This window comes from Rhinatrema bivittatum, chromosome 7 (assembly GCF_901001135.1).
Source record: "Rhinatrema bivittatum chromosome 7, aRhiBiv1.1, whole genome shotgun sequence".
Classification (NCBI taxonomy): domain Eukaryota; kingdom Metazoa; phylum Chordata; class Amphibia; order Gymnophiona; family Rhinatrematidae; genus Rhinatrema; species Rhinatrema bivittatum.
This window is the reverse complement of record NC_042621.1, coordinates 303,604,020-303,625,645: the sequence shown is the minus strand read 5'-3', so window position 1 is coordinate 303,625,645 and position 21,626 is coordinate 303,604,020. Positions and strand designations below refer to the sequence as shown.

Sequence of the window (21,626 nt, the reverse complement as noted above, 5' to 3'; positions counted from 1 at the left end):
AGTTTCTCGCCTGCAGTAATTAGCCGCGTGGAAGTGGTGCAAGATTTCCTCGCCAGCGCTCAGGTCTTACTTTCCTACAATCAGGCGTCTTCTGCACTCACAGCCTCTCTCCTCTGATTATTTCGGGTTCCTTGTAAACCTGATTCACCTGGGCTCTGACGAGGCTTGCGAGCTAGCTCTATTTGGGTTTTTTTTCCTTTACCCCGCTGCCTGTATGGACTTGGAGTTCAGACGTCTGTAAGGAAAGCCGGCCTAGGACTCCCTGCTTGCATTGGGATAAAAGCAGGACCGGATCGGCCTGCCCTACAGAAGTGGAGCCAGCTGGCATCCACTTCCTCCCTCTCAGCTGCCCCCTGAAACCAAGGGCCGAGTGACTTAGTTTTTGGGTACTTGCCAGGTTCTTGTGGCCTGGATTGGCCACTGTTGGAAACAGGATGCTGGGCTTGATGGACCCTTGGTCTGACCCAGTACGGCATGTTCTTATGTTAAACCGCTCCCGCTTTCATTCCTCTTCACCCTTCTCTTGACTCTCCAGGGTGAGAAGCCGTCTCGCACACGAGGAGCTGGGGAGGAGGCCGGGGAGCGGGTGGCCGGCGGGGCGCGTCCTGGTGAAGGTGACGCAGGCAGGGATGGGCGCATGGGCGCGCTTTTTCTCCATCCTTGTTAATGGCGCTGCACGGGGACCTAGGGGGGGGGGAGAGAAGCGTCTGCCTGCAGGACGATACCAAAATCCCTCGCGGGATGGGGGTAGAGAAAATTCAAGGGGACGTGGTGAAAAAATAGCGGAAGACTGGCCGAGGGTCAGGAAGCCGAACCTCAGGGCGACCGAACCCTAAATCCCCGCGCCTGAGGTTGCAGAAACCCGTCTGCCACGTCTCGGCCACGCTCGCATATCTGCCACGTGTCTGTACTGGGGGGGGGGCAAAGGTTAACTGCAAGGTGCTTATTTCGCTCTAGGAAGGGAAGGCAAATCGGACGGAGATGATTTGAGTCGGGGGGGGCTCACCAGAGAAATGATTCTCAGCGCCTCTCGTCGGGATACCAAATGCGTCTGGAAACAGCCCTCAAGTCTGGAGAAATCGTGACCCTAAATAAAACAAAGATTAAGGAGTATTACTGCTCTCTCTTAATTTTCACTGAGAGCACAGGTCTCGGCAGATGGAAATGATCCCTGCTAGCAGGACAGGGCGCTGGGGAGCTCAGCAGAAGGGCTGAGGGGTGGTGAATGGTCATCCTACGGCCCAAGACCCACACACAGGAAGAAAAGCCTCCATGAGGTCATGGAGAGGCCAAACGAAGGGCTAGGGAAGCACCGAAGGCTCCTCCAGTCTCTCGTGCAAATTTTAAAACAGAGGGCGAGAGGGGCAGAGGCACAGATGAAGCCGTCACAGTGCACCAGCTCCCTCTATACACAGGTGCAGGAGAGAGGAAGACGTGGAGGTCGCGCAGGCAGCCAGCTCAGTGACTTTGGTTGCCCCATGTGTCTGCCAGAGCTCCTCTGCTGCTGCCGCCGCTCCCAATGCTCATAGTGAGCCACCCGCAGGGCTGAGTGCACGCTCTCCCCGTCTCACTGGGCCTGGGGATAGAAGGGCTCGGAGGAAGAACCTGGAGGGGAGCTGTGTGCATCGTGGGCCGCACGCCGCCGGGCCTGGCCATCCACGCTCTGGGTGCTGCCCGGCAGTCAGCGCGCTCTGGGGCTCGTGCTGCAGCCAGGAAGGGGCGGCACGCGTGACTACCCGTGTGCTTGGAAAGGAGCCGCCACAGGTTTAAGAGCCAGCGCTGGCCTGCTGGTGAGAGCTGCGAGTTCAAATCCCACTGCTGCTCCCTGTGAGCTGGGGCGAGGCACTCCATTTCCCTGGGGGAAATCCTACAGCCCCCTGAATGTAATCTGCTCTGAAAGGCAGAATGTGAATGCAAATAAATTGTTTCTGAGCACCAGACGGGGGGTGGCGTTTCCTGCAGTCCTCAGCTTCAGGCCCCCTGCACCACACTCAGTGCTCTGTCTAGGCCGCAAGCTTTTTTTTTTTTGAATTGACAATTTTATTGGTGGAATAACCGTACACAGAGCTTCCAGCGCATGACATTGCCAAGTGATAGAAGTAATACATAAGCACATATTATGCATGGAAAACTTACAGACCTGAGATATCCGCTGATAAATGCACTGCGTACCTGAGAGGGGGCTTCGCATGGTGATACCTTCCCCCCACTCCCATATCCCCCGTCCTGAATCCCAATCCCTACCGCCTCCCCTTCTCCTTGTCCCAAACTCCCCCTCCCCCACCCCTCGCTCTAACGGGCCGATACAGTAAAGTCCGCGGGAGAGCGCGGCGCGTGCACAGACCACTCTCCTGCGCACGCGATTCTCTATTCGAATGAGGCCCGGCGGTAAAAACAGGCAAAAGGAGGCGCTAGGGACACTAGCGCGTCCCTAGCGCCTCCTTTTGGACCGGAGCGGCGGCTGTCGGAGGGTTTGACAGCCGACGCTCAATTTTGCCGGCGTTGGTTCTCGAGCCCGCTGACGGCCATGGGTTCGGAAACCGGACGCCGGCAAAATTGAGCGTCCGGTTTTCGACCCGACAGCCGTGGGCCGAATTCAAATTTTTTTTTTTTACTTTTTGAAACTTTTTACACCCTTCGGGACCTCCGACTTAATATCGCCATGATATTAAGTCGGAGGTGCACAGAAAAGCAGTTTTTACTGCTTTTCTGTGCACTTTCCCGGTGCCGGGAGAAATTAGCGCCGACCCAAAGGTCGGCGCTAATTTCTGAAAGTAAAAAGTGCGGCTTGGCTGCACATTTTACTTTCTGTATCGCGCGGGAATAACTAATAGGGCCATCATCATGCATTTGCATGTTGCGGGCGCTATTAGGTTTGTGGGGTTGGACGCGCGTTTCCGCCCCTTACTGAATAAGGGTTAACGCTAGCGCGTGGAAATCGCGCGTCCGTCGGAGCGCACTGTACTGTATCGTCCCCGTCAGTTAAGGTGCAATGAGGCCACAACAGCGACCTCAGTCTTGCGCGCCCTGTAAAACTTAGGAAGGGCGTCTCGTCGGACAGCGGACAAATTCTCCGTCCCGCAGATCTGCTGGGATTTGCTGCCGTTAAGGATTTCCATTCGGCTGCCACCACCAGCCGCGGCCAAGAGAATTATATCTTGTCCGGAGCCACAGGACGGTGCTAAAGAGCCAACGCACGGGACACGATGGTCGGGGACCGTGAGAGCCGTCAGACTGCGGCGCCCACGTCGTGCACAGCCAGGCCCACGCGGGACCGGCGCGGGGAAAACGGGGCGCCCGCTGTAATAAGGAGGCGCCAGGGGGGAAACTGTGCGCCCCTCGCGCCTCCTCGCCATGGGGCGCCCGAAACGCGCGTCCTGACCAGCACCCAGCTGATAGCGCTGGGTGCCACTGGCGACTTTTTTTATTTTTTTCCCCTTACTCCTTTTGTTCTGTTTCTCTGACTTAACAGCGACGCAGAGGAACCGAAAAGCGGAAGAGAAACGCCGTGCGTGCACGTTGGGCGCGCGTTTTTATTTTTCTGCATCGGGGGAGGGGGTAACAGCCGGTAGCCTTCTCAACGTGAATTTACACGTGGTGAGCGCTGTCGGCCGCGTGCCGGTCAGGACGCGCGTTCCGGGCGCGCTAGTCCCCTCGCTGCAGAAGGGGGTTTTGGATGCGCGTCCGTAACGAGCGCGCTATATTGCATCGGCCTAAGCGAGCATATCGCGACGATGCACCGGCCGACGGCAGGGCCCGATAACAGCGCAATACCCACCCAGCTAACAGGAAGACAGGGGTTTTACTGGAAGGTTCGACTTAAGCCGGGACAGACCAGAAGGGCAGAGGCACAGAAAGGCAGGCAGCCGGATTGCTTGGGAGGGAAGAGAGGCCGGAAGGGGTGATACAGGCCGCACGGCCCCCCTGGTCTGCTCCCATTCCTCTCCTACCGCACTGGGGTTGCCGGTTCTTCGGCTTAGATAAGCAGAAGGAAAAGGTTGGCCCCCCCCCCCGAAGGAAGCGAAACTCTCCAAAGCTCGCCAAACGTGGGCCAAGTCAGTTCAGCGAATAAAACGTGGCCTGCGGCGGGTCTGCCGCTCCTTTCCCACTGCCCAGACCCCCCCAGCTCCTCCCCCCCCCCCCAGAGACCTCTCACCAGCGCAGGGAACGAGGGGCAAGGGCCGAGGAAGCCCCCAGCAGGGGGGGGGAGACGGAGCGGGTGGGAGATCCTTAGCGAGGCAGGGCAGGGAGACAACGTGGGCGGCCTGGATGGGCCGCGTCTGCGGCGAGGCGAAGGAAGTCCCGGGCTGGGTCAGCGCAGCCGGGCTAGCGTCGGTGGCTCCGGGGCTAGTCACGGGGTTTGTGGGGAGACGGGGGAAGAAGCGAGGGGAGAGAACGGAGGCAGGAAACGTCTTTCTCACGCCTTGAGGGCAGAATACGGGTTCAGTTTAGCCATCGTTCTCGGAGTTCTCTTCCTCTACGGATTTTTCCTTCTCCTTACATTTCCTATCGTGGTCTAATTAAAAGGTTGCAGGCGGACTGATGCATCCCTTACTACCGTCGCGTCTTCTCCGTAATTTAGCTTTTCCTTCAGAAACGATTCTGTTGGTGTTTATTTTCCAATTATAAATAAATAAATAAATAGATAAGACACGGGAAGAGGGGGAGGGGGGGGCAGTAATTAGGGGATCCCGAACCCTCCAGTTCGGGGCAGGTGAGGACAAAAGCTGCCTAGGATCAGGGGCGATGCTCTGCAGGCGGTCACACGCTACCTGCGGCAGCTGGGAGATATCCCTGCAGGGCGGACAGGGCAGGCGGGCTCTTTCTCTGCCATCGTGTCCTGCCCGTTACTGCATTACTGCTCCTCACTCCCTAAAATAATCCTCACGTTGCGGTCACATAAAACAGACTCCCCTCGTGGGCCGTCTCCTTGTCCGGTCCCCCTCTCCGGGCTTTCTGCGCAGTTTCACCACTGGGTGCAGACCTTGCCCGGGTGCATCGCTAAACTCCTGACGTCCCCCGCCTCCCCCTTCCCTTAGAAACATAGAAATGACAGCAGAAGAAGACCAAACGGCCCATCCAGTCTGCCCAGCAAGCCATGCACTCTTTTTTTTCTTTCTCATACTTGTTACGCCTGGCTTTTAGTACCCCTTAGTTCCATTTCCCCTCCACCCCACCACCAATGTAGAGAGCAGCGCCGGAACCGCATCCAAGTGAATATCTACCTTAATTAGGGGTAGTAACCGCAGCAATAAGCAAGCTACACCCATGCCTTTGTCCACTCAGACTATGTAATTCAGACTTTGTTGGTTGTTGTCCATATACAGATCCTCTTTTCCACATTCCCCCTGCCATTGAAGCAGAGAGCTAAGCGTTGAAAGTGAAGTGTTAGACTTTCTCCCCTGCCGTTGAAGCAGAGAGCTATGCTGGATATGTATTGAAAGTAAAGTATTGGCTTATTTGGTTTTGGGGAAGTAACTGCTGTAACAAGCAAGCTACACCTCGCTTTTTTGTGAATGCAAATCCTTTTTTTTTTCTTCCACATTTCCTCTTGCTGTTGAAGCCTAGAGCAATGATGGAGTCTCACCAACCGTGTGCATGTACATCGAACAAGGGCATTATCTCCAGGTAGTAGCCCTCATTCTCGCGAGCCACATTAACAATCAACAAATATTGAACAAGCCTAATAATTGGCAATACCTATAGCCTATGTCCTCACCGGTAATTTTACCTACTCTTACCCACCCCTCTGCTTTTTTTTTTTGAGATGGCAGCCCTCCATCCTTCCGCTCCGTGAAGGTGGAACACCGACCACTGGCCACTGGCATCCCGCTGCGTGAATGCCTCTGTGGCTACTGCCGCTCCGTGCAGTGTTTTGCTGCCTCCACTTTATTCATGCCCTCTAGACTTGATGGATCCACAGTGTTTATCCCACGCCCTTTTGAAGTCCTTCACAGTTCTGGTCTTCACCACATCCTCCGGAAGGGCATTCCAGGCATCCACCACCCTCTCCGTGAAGAAATACTTCCTGACATTGGTTCTGAATCTTCCTCCCTGGAGCCTCAGCTCGTGACCCCTGGTTCTGCTGATATTTTTCCTACGGAAAAGGTTTGTCGTTGTCTTTGGATCATTAAAACCTTTCAAGTATCTGAAAGTCTGTATCATATCACCTCTGCTCCTCCTTTCCTCCAGGGTGTACATATTTAGATTCTTCAATCTCTCCTCGTACGTCATCCGATGAAGATCCTCCACCTTCCTGGTCGCCCTTCTCTGCACCGCCTCCATCCTGTCTCTGTCTCTTAAATATCAGAGATAAACCATTTTTCATTGCCTTTGGGAAGGAGCAGGGAGAAAATCTCATTCTATTTCCTGCAAAGTCCTTCCCCCAGCTCAGCCACAAATTAGCATTTCACAAGTGCCCGAGCCTGCTGGGAGGGGGAACGCCAGGCCCTCCAGTAATTACTGCAAATTGCCCCCGAGTGATACTGGACTGTCCCTTTCCCAGCAGAGGAGCCCTTCACAAGCCCTGGGAAAACAAGGAGCAGAGGAGGAAGGGGGCCGGGCGGGCTGGTCCTGCCGGGGAGTGGGAGTTGATAAGGCCCCCTCCCTGCTGGGGGGGCTTGGATCCCCCACCTCCCTGGTCAGAGGGGCTCGGATTAGAGCTGCCGGCTAAAGGGGGTGACGGTGATCAGCGGCTGCCTTTTCCCAGCCCAGGATCCTGATCACAAGGCCCTCCCCAGATTCATTTCACCGCCTCCCGTTACTTTCCCTATTTACCTCGGACTCCAGCCCTTCGGAGGGACTCTGCACTTGGCATTTTCACAGCAGAAATGTGATTTGCTGATGGAGGCACGCGCACAGCCCCACACCTATACTATATATATATATTTACATATACACACACACGTACATCTCTGCACTCAGCTTGCAGAGCTGAGGCTCACACGAGGGCAGTGGCTGTGAATTATGGATCTGCACCCAAGGGACCTGTACGCGCATCACCGTAAGCAGCCGGCGCCCGGTTAAAACGCCAAATAACTGGATGAATAATAAAAATGTGCCAGGCACGGGGGGGTTAGGAAGGATCTGAGCCTGTGTTCCGGATCTTGGAAGCTCTCCTGCGCCGTCGGGCGAGAACGGGGGGGCCTTTCCCTGCTGCTCTCCCGACGGGTGTGGGTGGCTCTCGCCGTGGCCCTTCAGAGGTCACGGGCCGCACCCCGCGGGGACCCGGCTAGCCGCAGACTCCGCAAGGGTTTGCACCAATAAGTAACGCAAAAAAAAAAGGAAGCCCCCCCCCCCCCTCCTATAAGATCAGCAGACATTTGCAGCTGAGGCCTCTGCAGTTCAGATCTTTACAAAAGTTTGCGCGTCGTCCTTACCCCCCCGGCAATGCCCTCTCTCCCCCATGCAGGCAAAACGAGCCTCCTGGGGCAATCCCGCAGGAAACTCTGCCCGCACTGAGGGCGAGCAGGTATCAAAGCTCCCACTTCTGCAGGGGACATGAGGTTTCCTCACCCACGGAGAGGGCTTGAACGGGTCACGTTTAGACAGGACCCCTGAGGATGCAGACGCCAGATCCTCGGGGCAGTCCGACCCACTCCTGGGAGATCAGAAGTTACGTCTGCACGCGGTGGGGGCACGACCGGGACCGCATCTCCCTGCAAATCAATAAACCCGGAGCCGGTCGATCACCGTACCAGCAAGGGAAAGGAATTCTTATTTAGAAGTTGCTTTTCTCTGAAATAGGGAGCCCGGTGAGTTTCGGACCTCTGCGGTCCTCTCCTGGTGCTGCCTCAAGCCCCAGCCTGGCACGTCAGCGAGCTGCTGAGGGGCACGTCCGAGAGGCCTGGCGAGGAGGCAGCGGCCAGCCAAGGGGCCCGGCATCCAAAATCCGCTCGCGCTCCTCTGCCCCCATCAACGGAAAAGCTATTCCCGGTCCCCCTAGGGGTCTCCAGAGCCGTGCTCGCCTGTTCCCCCAGCCACAGAGAGAGCATCTCAGCTCAGCTGTCCGGCTGAAGCCTTGGACCGGTGCCGGCACTCCCCGAGCCGCTGCGCCTTTCCCCGAGCCCGTTCCTTCTTCCGGCGAACGCTGCCAGAAAGAAGGGGCAGAGGCCGTGACACGCGGCCGCACTCGACCCTGTTCCCACAGTGACAAGCCCAGCGCCAGCAGGCACAGTGACAGCGGGAGGAGGACGGCAGTCACGAGTGATAATTACCTCGCTGCCATGGGCTGCTTTAATGCGATATCCTACGGTGCATTCCTGTAATTAAGTCTCCAAGGTCTGTACGTCACACACACACACACACAAGCAGACACACATACACGAGCAGAGCAGAGCGGCAGTCACACACACACTGCACATGCAAGAGCAGAGCGGCAGTCACACACACACACATGCAAGAGCAGAGCGGCAGTCACACACACACTGCACATGCAAGAGCAGAGCAGAGCGGCAGTCACACACACACACACACACTGCACATGCAAGAGCAGAGCAGAGCGGCAGTCACACACACACACATGCAAGAGCAGAGCAGAGCGGCAGTCACACACACACACACACAGACACACACACTGCACATGCAAGAGCAGAGCGGCAGTCACACACACACTCTCACACACACACACACACACACACTGCACATGCAAGAGCAGAGCAGAGCGGCAGTCACACACACACACACACACTGCACATGCAAGAGCAGAGCGGCAGTCACACACACACACATGCAAGAGCAGAGCGGCAGTCACACACACACTGCACATGCAAGAGCAGAGCAGAGCGGCAGTCACACACACACACACACACTGCACATGCAAGAGCAGAGCAGAGCGGCAGTCACACACACACACATGCAAGAGCAGAGCAGAGCGGCAGTCACACACACACACACACACACACACACACAGACACACACACTGCACATGCAAGAGCAGAGCGGCAGTCACACACACACTCTCACACACACACACACACACACACACACACACACTGCACATGCAAGAGCAGAGCAGAGCGGCAGTCACACACACACTGCCATTACCCGCTTTTCTCCGTGCACATTTGGCATAATGCACGATGGCTACTGGGGAATTTGCTGATCATCCGTACAGTAGGGCTTCGGTTTAGGAGAAATCTCTGGGCTGGGGGGGGTCCTTTCACAGCTTTGGCCTGAGATCTGCAAGGCCCGGGCTAGGCCAGAAATCCCTGTCTGACAGCGCAACACTGAGACTGGGGCACGGGATCGCTATAAACTTTCCAAGCTCGGTATTCAAAAACCATTTAGCCGGCTCCCCAAAAACCCCTGCCGGGAGCGAGGTAGCCTGGTATCTGCTCCCGGCGCTTTCAGCAGGGGTTTCCGGGTCCAGGTGGGTAGAGAGTGGGGGCAGAGCAGCAGCGGGCTGGGGGAGATGTGCCGGGTAATTCGCCTGCTCGCCGGCTTTACTGAACATAGACCCCCCCTCCTTTTCCAGAAACATTCTCGGGTTTTTGAAAGGCAGAATAACGATAAGAGAGTAACAGAGTCAGTGACAGCAGCTAAAGCCCAAATGGCGCCCCCAGTCTGTCCAGCAGGGTGTTCAGGGCTGCAACCCCCATGCAGAAAAACGTTACCACGTTACCCCAAGGCTTCACTTTTATCCTCCTGCACTAGGGGCTCCTCCGTCTCCACCCCGCACCCTTTTGAATTCTGTCGCCGTTTTTAGTCTTCAGCATCTCTTCCGGGAGGGCATTTCTAGCCCTTCTAATGTCGGGGAAAAGCTATTTCCGGACATTGCAGTTCCAGGTCATGATCCCTAGCTCTACAGCTTCCCTTCCACTGGAAAAGGTGCATTTTTAATACGTTTCAGATATTTGAACATCGTATGACCCATCTCTCCTCTCTTCTGGCGTAGGCTCCGCCCCAGTTTGCTTGCCTTTCTCTCTCCTTTTTGAGATACTGAGCACAGTGCTCCAGATGAGCTCTCACCAGTGGCCTGGAGAGGACTATGATCATCTCCTTCCTTCCCGCTGGTTAGGCCTCCTTTCATGCTCTCCAGCCTCCCGCGGGCTCTGGTCACCGCCGTGTCATACTTCTTCACTAGATTCAGATCATCAAGTCCGTGCTCTTCAGACTCCCATCCCCCGGGGCAGAGCGTTCCCTTGGATTTCGGCACACTCTGCATTGTCCGGCGCTGAATGTTAATTACCAAGCTTCCTTAGATCCCTTCTTGCTCGCTCTACTCCCTCGGGGGTGTCCATTCTGTTGCAGATCTTAGTGTCAGCAGCTAAAATTCAGACTCTTTCTTACAATCCCTCTGCAATATCACTCACAGAGATACTGGACAGGACCAGTCCCAGGACCGATCCCTGAGGCACTCCACTATTCACCTTTCTCTCCCCTGAGTGAATTCCATTTATCACTTACCAGTCAACCAATTTCCAATCAGGCTGCTCACTTTATTAATGAGCCTCCCATGTAGACTGCGTCAAAAGCCTTGCTAAAATCCATGTAATCTGCATCCAGTGCACATCCTTAATCTAATTCTCTAGTTACCCAATCAAAAAGAAGAAAAGAAATCAATCAAATTTCTTTGACATGATGTGCTGCTGATCCTGCAATTTACTGGACTGTAGAGAGTTCACTCTCCTTTTCTTCGGCAGAGACTCCGTTCATTTTCCAACCACTGAGGAAACCTCCTCTCTGGTACCATTTTGTTCTCCAATCCTGAGGCTCCACTCCCATTTCCAAGGATCTACTGAACAGGTCCTTCCACAGACCTGCCAGAATCTCTCTGAGCTCCCTCGGCATCCCAGGAAGCACCACATCTGGCTCTGTGGCCTTGTCCAACCCCATGCAAACACTGTCTTTCGTAACTGGTGTGGTGGTATCTCCTACGTATCTTTACCAACCAGACGTGGTCCTTCGCCAAGCACCTCTTCCGTGAATACAGCACAGATTATCTGCCTTTTCCAAAGCTCCTGGTCCCCTTTCAGTCTTTCTCTGTCAAGCCTGAGTAATGTTTTATCATCTTGCTTTACTTCATTACGTCAATCTTGATGCTTTTGCCATTCTGATTTCTTTCCTAGTCTATTTCAGCTGTAGCAGGCCATTCTTTCTGACGTTCCTCTTTTTAAAATCCCGTGGACCTTTTTGCCACATTTTGAAATGTAGAGCCCTACTGGGTCTCTGCTAAGAGGAGTATACCACATTTACAGGGGGAATCGCAGTAGATTTGGCTGGGTGTAGCTCCCCCATGTGGGAGGCTTAAATGGTAGAGTCCTGATTATATAAAAGCTAGTGACACCATTTTGAAGGGTGGATGTCTCTGTTCTATTTTGTTTTGTTTGTTTTCTTATGGGAAAGGACCTTAGGCCTCATAGAAGGAGACCTGGAATTGGGATTGGAAGAAAAGTCTGTTTTGCTCTTTATGGGGTAAAGGAAGTTTTATCCATCATTCCTTCCTCATTTTTTGGGTTGTATTTTTAAATTGGTTTTATTTATACAATATGGCTGAGTTCCCTAGGATCCAGGAAGGAGTTTGGAAGTCTCTAAGCCAGAGAAACTCATTAGCATGTGAATAAGTTGGGACACCCTTTCAGTTGAGTCATTACTACTTATTTTAAAAAGATGTTGCTTAGGCCCAAATATTGATTGACTCATTAGGCTTTCATTAGTCAAGTGAAAAAAAAATACTCTGATCCTTCTAACCTCTCAGGTTCTAATGGTTGTTCTGTCCACTTTCAACAATCAAGGTCTCCTTTAAGCAGCAGCTGTTTGAGCATTTGAAAATGAAGATAATTCACTCTTACTAAACAGAGGAAGACTATAAAAGAAGTCTCTAAATCTTCCCGCTAGCAATTTCAACTGGCAGAAAAATTATTAAGAAATGGAAGATACATGAAATGGGTGAAGTCAACACAAGAACTGGAAGACCAAAAAAAATCTGATAGAACTTCCTGAAAACTGGCTAAATATACAACACAGAACCCTCAGATCTCTGCAAATGACTTGATGAAAGGTTTAGTTGACACTGGATGTTGACAGTTCAGAGTTGCTTACACAAAAATGAGATGCATGTGAGCGTTAGCTTGGAAAAGAGAAGGTTGAGGGGGGATATGATAGGGATGTTTAAAATCATGAGAGGTCTAGAACGGGTAAATGTGAATCAGTTATTTACTCTTTCGGATAATAGAAAGTCTAGGGGGCAACCCATGAAGTTAGCATGTAGCACATTTAAAACTAATCGGACAAAATTATTTTTCACCCAATGCACAATTAAATTCTGGAATTTTTTTGCTAGGGGATGTGGTTAGTGCAGTTAGTATAGCTAGGTTTAAAAAAGGTTTGGATAAGTTCTTTGAGGAGATGTTCATTACCTGCTATTAATCAAGCTGACATAAAATAGCCACTGCTATTACTAGCATCAGTTGCATGGGATCTACTTAGTGTTTGCATACTTGCCAGGTACTTGTAGCCTGGATTGGCCACTGTTGGAAACAGGATGCTGGGCTTTATGGAACCTTGGTCTGACCCAGTATGGCAATTTCTTACGTTCTTAAGCCTTTTTATGACCTCATCACAAAAGTTATCATCTAAAGTATATGAAACAAAAACCTTGATAAGTCTGAACATTTTTTGGAATAAAGTGCTTTGGACTGATGAAATAAAAATTGATCTGTTTGACCACAACTACATAAGATACTATAACTGCTATTTCTTAACAATGTTTCTGATAGCTGAAATTGCTAGCTGGAAGTGTTTAGAGATGTTTTTATAGCCTTCCCCTGCTTTGTAAGAGTGAATTCTGTATCTTCATTTTCAAATGCTTTAACAGTTGCTGCTTAGAGGAGCCCATGGTTGTTGAAAGTAGACAGAACAACAATCACAACCTGAGAGGTTAGAAGGGTCAGTATATTTGTTCAACCATGAAATTGTCTTCACCTGACTAATTGAAAGCCTAATGAGTCAATCAACTTTTAGGGCCTTAGTAATACCTTTTAGAAATAAGTAGTAATTACTCAGTTGGAAGATTTCCCAAACTCTTGCACATGCCATATTTGCTGCTTTATTATTTTCAATATGTTAAAATCAGCAAATAGTGTACTACTATAGTTTTGTTTAGTGTTTAACTTTGTACCATGCAGAAGTTGTTCAGCTTCTGTTCACTTTGGTATTCATTGAAACATACAGTTAAACTAGTGTTTCCTGAGCTTTTGTATACAACTGTATCTACTACATTTATGAACTACAGTTGGTGTATCAATCCACCCAGCTAATGTGTATATATATATATATATATATATATGTACCACAGCTGGCATCTCTATCTACAGTATACATCTACTGTATGTATGTGCCATAGATGGAGTTTCTATCCACCTATTTACCTATCAATTAACATACAGTACTATTTATAGTATCCGTAATATCAATCCATCTTATCTGCAGTATTTACCTGCAATATCTAACTGTTGTTTCCAAAGAAAAGAACAGACTTGGGAAACTCAAAAGACAAAATGTGTAGGATGAAAGAGGTCCGAAAACTCACAGAGGGAGACAGCACAGACACAAGGAGCCTTAGAAAGGGAGAGAAAATCTACAAGTCACACACACAGAGTCGGGGCAGGGCTGAGACTGGAACCGAGGCCCAGGGAAATCCAGCAACTGGCTACGAGGGAATTAGAAACAGGGCACAGAGAGACAGTGGTTTACAGAAAGTCAGAGAGTCCGTATCAGCAGAATTGAAATCCCGTGGTTTCAGTCCCAACCCTCCCCTTCACTGGTCACTCATCTTCAGCCCATCCCCCTTAGCCCCTCTCTCTCCCTCTCCTGTGGGTCACTGTACTGATGCAGTGACCCATTGTGGGTTGCTGCTGACCTTTCCTTCTCTGCTACTCAAGATCTGACTTCTTTCCCCAACTTCCTCATGTCTATTAAACCTCATCACCCCATCTGTAATTTCCTCTTAAGCCGTGAGATGTGGACGCGGAATTCCATTACATTATCGACGGTCAAGATGTGATACAATCTAATAATGAGTCTCCTGGCCCCGCGTCTGCATGTCAGGCTATAAACTCAATAAGCGGGGGAAATATATTCAGTGCTGTAAAAGTGAAAGCCCAGACCGGGAGATTAACAAGACAGAGCTATAATTACAAGTTCAAGGAGAGCACCGCATCTTATCATCTAGCAGGCGCGATCCTCTCATTTCTAATTAGCTGCATTATAGTGACTCTCGGCCTCGCGCGTCCTCTTCCACATTAAAGAGACACGTCTGCAGACCCCCTGTGCACTGCACGAGCGCCCGATCAGGGGCACGTCCAACTGTTCTTCAAAACTGACTATGAGAAGCTAATCTCATTGAACTGCTTTTCATGCAGCAAAAGAGTTCGAAGTTTCCAAGTCTAATGTTCATTAGACGCAATTCTTTACACCTTTAAATGGATTAACTTGGCATTTTCACAGCCTAATTATCAGACATTTATTTCAAAAAGCCACACGTCTTATGCCATGAATTTTAAGCACATTCTCTCTCAACGAAACAAGTTAACCTTTTACAAAGTCCCGGCTGTGCCAAGACGAGTGCATTGTAAACGTAAGAATCAATGCAGAAATGCAGACGCATTCCAGAATTGTGGCCTCGGGACTTAGAAACCACTCCTGTGCTGCTCGGAGACCCAAAAGCAGACGTTGTGAAAGGAAGATCAAAGTAAAACATTAGGTGTCTGCTGATTTTATCGTGGAAGGTGAAAAACATTTGTGAATGATGACGGCCAAACCCCTTGGGTGCCAAAAGAAAAAGCCTTGATGGAGTTGACCAGGAGTATCTTTGGGAAATCCTACATGCATTCATCCTGGGAAAACCCAAGCCTTATAGCAAAACCCAACCACGCCTACGCAAGGGATATTGATCCAAAGTTATCCAACTGGGCAGCATCAATAAGCAAGAACATCACTTGTTCCTCCCACTCACTTCGGTGCTTTGACCTCACTGCCAACAAATCTGAGTACTCTCCCAGTCTGGTTCAGATTTAACAATATGCACATTTGTCTGTGAAAAAAGAGCCGTTCACCTTCAACATTCTTGATAGGTGCAAATGGACTGGTGCGAGAGAAAATCAACGTCCCTTAGAGCATTGTAAAGACCCTGTGAGTCTTTCGTAGACGCCAAAGCATCGTTCTTTTGCTGTATCCTCCCTCCAGCTGTCCATCACATGAATCTGTTTCATCATGCATGACTGCTTTCTATTTTCTCTCTCAGACTGAAATGGATTATTTGAAAGATGCTCAGCTCAGAGTTTCTGGTTTTGCTGGAGAATCTTTCCATGACTTATTGGCCCTTCCCAGAGGCACCTTCAGACCATAAGGTTTGAGTAACTGCAGCTCCTCACTAATCCTGAATATCCATCGATTCCAGCTTCCCGATATCAAGTCTTGCGTCTGGATGAGGAGAACTGGAAGGGATCTGGGGGGCACTCAGGCCCACGCAACGCTCACTTATTAAGAAGATCCTACAAATCATTTTGCCTTACAAGGACGTAGCCTCAAGATGCTTCCATGTAAACAAAAACTCTCTCTGCCTGATAGAAATAAGTATTGGTAAAAGGTTGAGCAAACATTCTCCATCTGCATTTCCAAATTTGCCTAAGGTTGCCCATAAGTTGTAAAATCACAACCTGCTCTTGCATTAAAGTTGCCAGAGAATGGACCGGTACCGAGAGCACGCTCAAAGCAAGAGTAGAACTCTTATTTACTCTCATCTGATTGCAACATTGCTGGAGAGTAATAAGCCATTGCTTGGTAAGAGGTATTCTGACAGATGAGATTCAGTCCAATCGAATTTTTAGTAGCGCAGTTAGCCTGTTGGTAAGAGCGTTCCTGATAGAAAATGCTACTCCTTCTTTCTCCAGTACACAGCTGTACCACAAAGAATTACTGCAAATGCCAATCCCATCGTAAGAAATTGTGTATTCTTCAATCTAGATTTATCTATCTACCTATCTATGTGACGCTACCTATCCATGGTTGCGCTACCAGTAAGCCCTGGGTGAGTCCTGTTTTCAGGCTGGAGCAGTGCAGCTCAGTAAGGGGGAGGGTCCCATTCAGATGCAGCCCCTCCCTTTGAGGGGTCTGGAATGGCCGTCCCCCTGAGGGTCTTTAAGCAGCTCCATAGAGGGAGTCTGGGGGCAGGTCCCTTATGGGCTTGGTGAAGTTAGGAGGTAGTTGAGGAGCTTCATCTGATTTGTACTTTTTCAAGCCCCGGCAGGGGAGATGGGCTAACCCGGCCTGCGGAACCTGACCAGGGTCAGGAGGGGTTTCCTCACCCAGTCTACTCACTAGCTGGTTGGGTTAATCCCTCTGGGTATATTTTGGACTTTTTTTTTTTACAGTTTTCTTGGTAGAAGGCCTGGTGAAACCCTGTCCATCACCTGGACTCAGGGATCTGGGAACCCTGTTTTGGGGGCTGCGTGGGTTAGGGAAGACCTCAATGAGGACAGAGGACAGAGTGACCCTATGCCAGGAGCCTCTGGCGGTAATTTGTTTTACCAGGGAAGAGACTGGAGGCTCAGGAGGAAGTGACTGAGTGCCCCTTCCTACCCGACTGGAACACCAGGAGCTGCGGTTCCAGGAAAAAAAACCAAGGACAGAGATCTAACTTTGAGAATTTTCCCTGAGGACACACTGACGCAGTCTGCGCCCCTGGGGAGAGAGAGAGAGAGAAACGTGTACATTCTCTGTGCCGAGACCGTATGAGCCAACTTTTATCCAGGGTCGGAGGGTGCCTCTCCCACCCAGGGCCTTCACTCCTTTCCTCCCCGGAAAGTGGGGATACTCCGGGTCCCGGGGAGGGACACTTCTGCACAGATTGAGAGAAAGAACTGAACACTGAATGGCTTAAGTATGAGGCTGAGGAGTGACTCATTTGCGTATCTGCCGTGGAGTGTGGAGTGCTTTGCTCTGGCACAGATTGCCCACAGTGCAACTCTACTGTTGTGTACCCCTCACCCAGGGACACACAGAGCTGCACAACACCCTTGGCACTCGGGACCCTTCCCAATGCAGAACTGAAACCTTGTCCAGCTTAGCCAGGGTTCCTGCCCTGAAGAAACAATCACATTCTTTTATGGTCCCAGCGGGGCACAGCCCGTTCCTGGAGGTGCAGTTACTTTTATAGCAGAGAAAGAAGGAATGACGACAGAAACGCGCGGGCACAATCAGAAAACGTTGAGGACTACGACATGGCATAACGGAGATGGTGGGAACGGGCCCGTTAACGCTCATCGCTATTTTCTGGTTATCAAATGCCCAGTTCTGGAATTGTCAACAGCATAGGGGCCCGTCCTGCGCTGCGATTTAAAGGTAAATATTTATCCACTTCAGGATTCATTCATCATGAGAGCCGTAACCTCCGGCAGGCCAGGTGTCATGGAGCTTGAATGTATCCTTCCATTTATGGTTGACCTGCTCAGACCAAGCTGCTGTCGCCACGGCTTTCGGTATTGTGGTGGTTTTCCACAATGGAAGAACGATACACTTTGGGGTAGATTTTCAGACGAGCGCGAACAGCCTACTTTTGTTTGCGCTCCAGGCGCAAACAAAAGTACGCTGGATTTTAGTAGATACGCGCGGAGCCGCGCGTATCCACTAAAATCCTGGATCGGCGCGCGCAAGGCTATCGATTTTGTATAGCCTGCGCGCGCCGAGCCGCGCTACCTCCCCCCGTTCCCTCCAAGGCCGCTCCGAAATCGGAGCGGCCTTGGAGGGAACTTTCCTTTGCCCTCCCCTCACCTTCCCCTCCCTTCCCCTACCTAACCCCCCCGCCCGGCCCTGTCTACATTCCCCCCTTACCTTTGTCGGGGGATTTACGCCTCCCGGAGGGAGACGTAAATCCCCGCGCGCCAGCGGGCCTGCTGCGCGCCGGGCCGCGACCTGGGGGCGGGTACGGAGGGCGCGGCCACGCCCCGTACCCGCCCCCAAAACGCTGCCGACACGCCCCCGGAACGCCGCGACGACCGGGCCCGCCCCCCCCCGACACGCCCCCGACACGCCCCCCTCCGAGAACCCCGGGACTTACGCGAGTCCCGGGGCTCTGCGCGCGCCGGGAGGCCTATGTAAAATAGGCTTCCCGGCGCGCAGGGCCCTGCTCGCCTAAATCCGCCCGGTTTTGGGCGGATTTAGGCGAGCAGGGCTCTGAAAATCTACCCCTTTGTGTTTTGTAAAGCGATAGAGATACGTCTGCTGTTGTGTCTCTCCATGGTGTGCATGTCAGACAAGTCAGGCGATGTGGCGAGTGGGTTTGCTGGATACAAGACAGCCCCAAGAGGTCCAAGATAAGCTTAAGGCCCAATGGGAAACAAAATGAAAGGAGTGACCCTGGGAAGAGCAGTGGGAAACCACCCCTCCAAGCCCAGAAAGGAAAGCCAGAACCAAAGCAATCCTAAAAGAACATAAGAAATTGTCATACTGGGTCAGACCAAGGGTCCATCAAGCCCAGCATCCTGCTTCCAACAGTGGCCAATCCAGGCAATAAGAACCTGGCAAGTTCCCAAAAACTAAGAAGTGATGATTGCAGGTGGCACTGGAGATGACAAAAGAAAGAAGAAGGCAGCAGGGTGAATAACGCACAGTTCCTGCAAACCCACTCGCCACATCGCCTGACTTGTCTGACATGCACACCATGGAGAGACACAACAGCAGACGTATCTCTATCGCTTTACAAAACACAAAGTGTATCGTTCTTCCATTGTGGAAAACCATCACAATACCGAAAGCCATGGCAACAGCAGCTTCGTCTGAGCAGGTCAACCATAAATTCAAGCTCCATGAGAGCATGGGGACCTCTTTCTGCAAAGGGTCCATCCTGTGAGCGGGTGGCGAGACTGGGCTACGTGAGCTACGTTCTCCTCCTGCTTCTCTCCCAGGTATTCTGTTTCTCATTCTCTCTCTCTCTCTCTTTCCTCCTCTTCATACCCTGCCAGTACACGAGCTCCGAGCCCCATTGCTCCCAGGCGTAATGGCTGACACGTGCATTGTACATTGGTTTCTTTTCTTTCTATGTATTAATGTGAAATGAATAAGGACGGGGTCGTAGGTGAGCTGTGAAGAGCGCACACAGTTCCCCTTCATCAGAAGAGATCACGTTACCACACCATCTCTGGACTGTTCTTACACTCCCAGGCCACAAAGAATCCCCTCTTCTCAGGACAAACAATTACTAGCAAGTCAATACTCAAAAGCTCACAAGTTACCCATCTAAATGGCAAACTGGGCACATTCAGCCACTTATCCAGCTAAATTATAGTCGGATAAGTCATTATCCGGCTATAATTTAGCTGAATAAAAAAAGAGGCGTTCCTGGAAAGGGCTTACTTATCTTGCTAACTTGGCCAGATATCTCTGAAATTTGGCAGGTCTACAGTTACCCGGCCTTGTGTGGTTGGATAACGTGCAACTTAACCGGATATCTCCAAAAGCTATACAGCTAAAATAAATACATTCAAAACAATGCATTCAAATTCACTGTCAAAAACCCGCAGCCCGATCCCTTCCCTCCCCTCTCTTGGGCCTGTCGTGGTTTACGCTGCATTCATCCCTTGATGCAACTTTTAACAGAAGGTGATGGTTTGGGAAGGTCACCGTGCCGGTGATTAGATGCAACAGCTGCACCGTGCTGAGGAGCTCCCAGGGGTGACCCCCACTACGCCCAGGGACTTTTAGTTATTCTTATCATCGTTATCATTACATATTAGATGATATATCACTATTCAATCAACATCATTAAAGCGGCTTACAGCAAAGTCATCCATTTATAGAACAAATTAAGATATCTGAGAGAAAACGGCATAAATGCAACAACAAAAGTTCAATAATTCTAATTATAGTAAACAAAGTAAGGAAATAAAAATATACAGTCAATAAAAATAACATAAAATATAAAAGGTTAAAAACCAATCTAAATTCTCTAGTAAATTAGACTAACGATACAAAATAGCCTAATGATACAAAATACTAGACCAATGATACAAAATTCTCTAGTAAACTAGACTAACGATGGGATTACAAATCCTCTCTAAATGCTTTGGCAAACAGAAAGGCTTTCAAATGTTTACGAATTTGAAATAAGTGGTTCTGCTTTTCCTATTACGTTACCCAGAAACGCAGTAAATGATGGTAGATAAAGGGCAATGATCCATCCAATCTGCCCAGCAAGGTGTTCAGGACTGAAACTGTTGCTCCGTGCAGGTTACCTCCATGCAGAAAGGTTACCAAGTTACCCCAGTGCTTCCCTTCTAGCCTCTCACCTCTAGGGATCCTCTATGTTTATCCCACATCCTGTTGAATCCCGTCACCACCTCCTCCAGGAGGGCCCTCCAGTCATCCTCCACCCCTTCTTACATTGGCCAGCCAAGGGATAGACCTGCGACCAGCCGCCCTCACCAGGACGCCTCCCGCTCCTGCCGTGGCTCCTCCACCAGAGTCTTCCCTTAAGCGTGCGCACATGACAACGCACCCAATAAGGAGGTCCTGCGGCGGGAATCCTCAGTGCCAGCGCTCCCTGGTGACGTCTCAAGGCTGGGTATTTAAACCCAGCCACATACTTCAGCCATTTGCCTCAGCAATGGGTCTTCCAGCGGCTGCAGTACATGTTGGTCCAGCGTTCCTGTTACGTGCGTTCCAGCCTTGCCCTTCTCTGCCTGATACTGCCTTATCACTCCTTGATCCCACGCTCATTTTGATCTTCTGGCATTGACGTTAGCCTCGGACATTGACTATCCTCTTGCTTGCCGTCTGGACCTGACCTTTGCTTTGCACTCTAACCTTGCCATGTCTGCTGCCTGCCCTGACCTCTGGCCTGTCCCTGGTAATTACTTGACTGCCACCTGCCCTGACCCCGGCTTGTACCTGGACTCTCGCTTGCCTGACCACCATCGAGATCCATCTAAGTCCTACCAGCCAGCAGAACCTAAGGGCTCAACCTGTGGGGAAGGTGGCTGGTACGGACGAAGCTCGCCTGTCCCACTTCAGGGCGCATTCGCCAGCTGTCAGCATGGACTTAGTAGGTTCATCTACTAGGCTACGCCAAATACACTACAGCACTAAGGGCTCATGCTCACAAGGCTCATCACAGTTTGCTGAGGCCATGAGCTCAGCAGACTCATCCCGGCCTCCGCCATCTCTGGGTTAGAGCTTCAGTTGAAGCAGCAGCAGGATCAGCTGAATACAATGGTGAGCCCTCTTCAGGGTTTGGGTATTTGTCCAGAAGCTCTGCTTCCCACAGTATGCATTCCGGCTACTCCCACGTTCCATCCTGCCTCCCCGTCTGAGCTGTGATGGTGACCCCAAGAAGCAGAGCAGCTTCCTGAACCAGTGCAGGTGCAATTTGAGTAACAAGCGCCTCTCTTCCCATCAGACTGAGTCAAGATCACATCTATCCTGTCTCTGTTGGAGGGCCCCACTCTAGCCTGGGCTTCCCTCCTCTGAGACGGACGACCCGCTTCTAGGAAATCTGGGCAGCTTCTTGTGGGAGTTCCTTATGCTCTTTGATGAGCCCGGCCCTACATCTTCTATGGCAACAGAATTGCTCCAGATATGGCAAGGCTCCCAGTCAGTAGAAAACTACGCAGTCCGCTTGCGCATGCTGG

The 21,626-nt window shown here is 51.1% G+C and overlaps 1 protein-coding gene across 1 annotated transcript in view; it reads right to left on the bottom strand.

Annotated features, from left to right (window-relative positions):
* The window catches only part of LOC115096241, a 120,051-nt gene that overhangs the window by 68,349 nt on the left and 30,076 nt on the right, over positions 1 to 21,626 (bottom strand). The window contains exon 5 of the mRNA XM_029610749.1: positions 1,007 to 1,087. Coding sequence (XP_029466609.1) covers positions 1,007 to 1,087 — 81 coding nt within the window. The remainder of the gene's footprint in view (positions 1 to 1,006; positions 1,088 to 21,626) is intronic.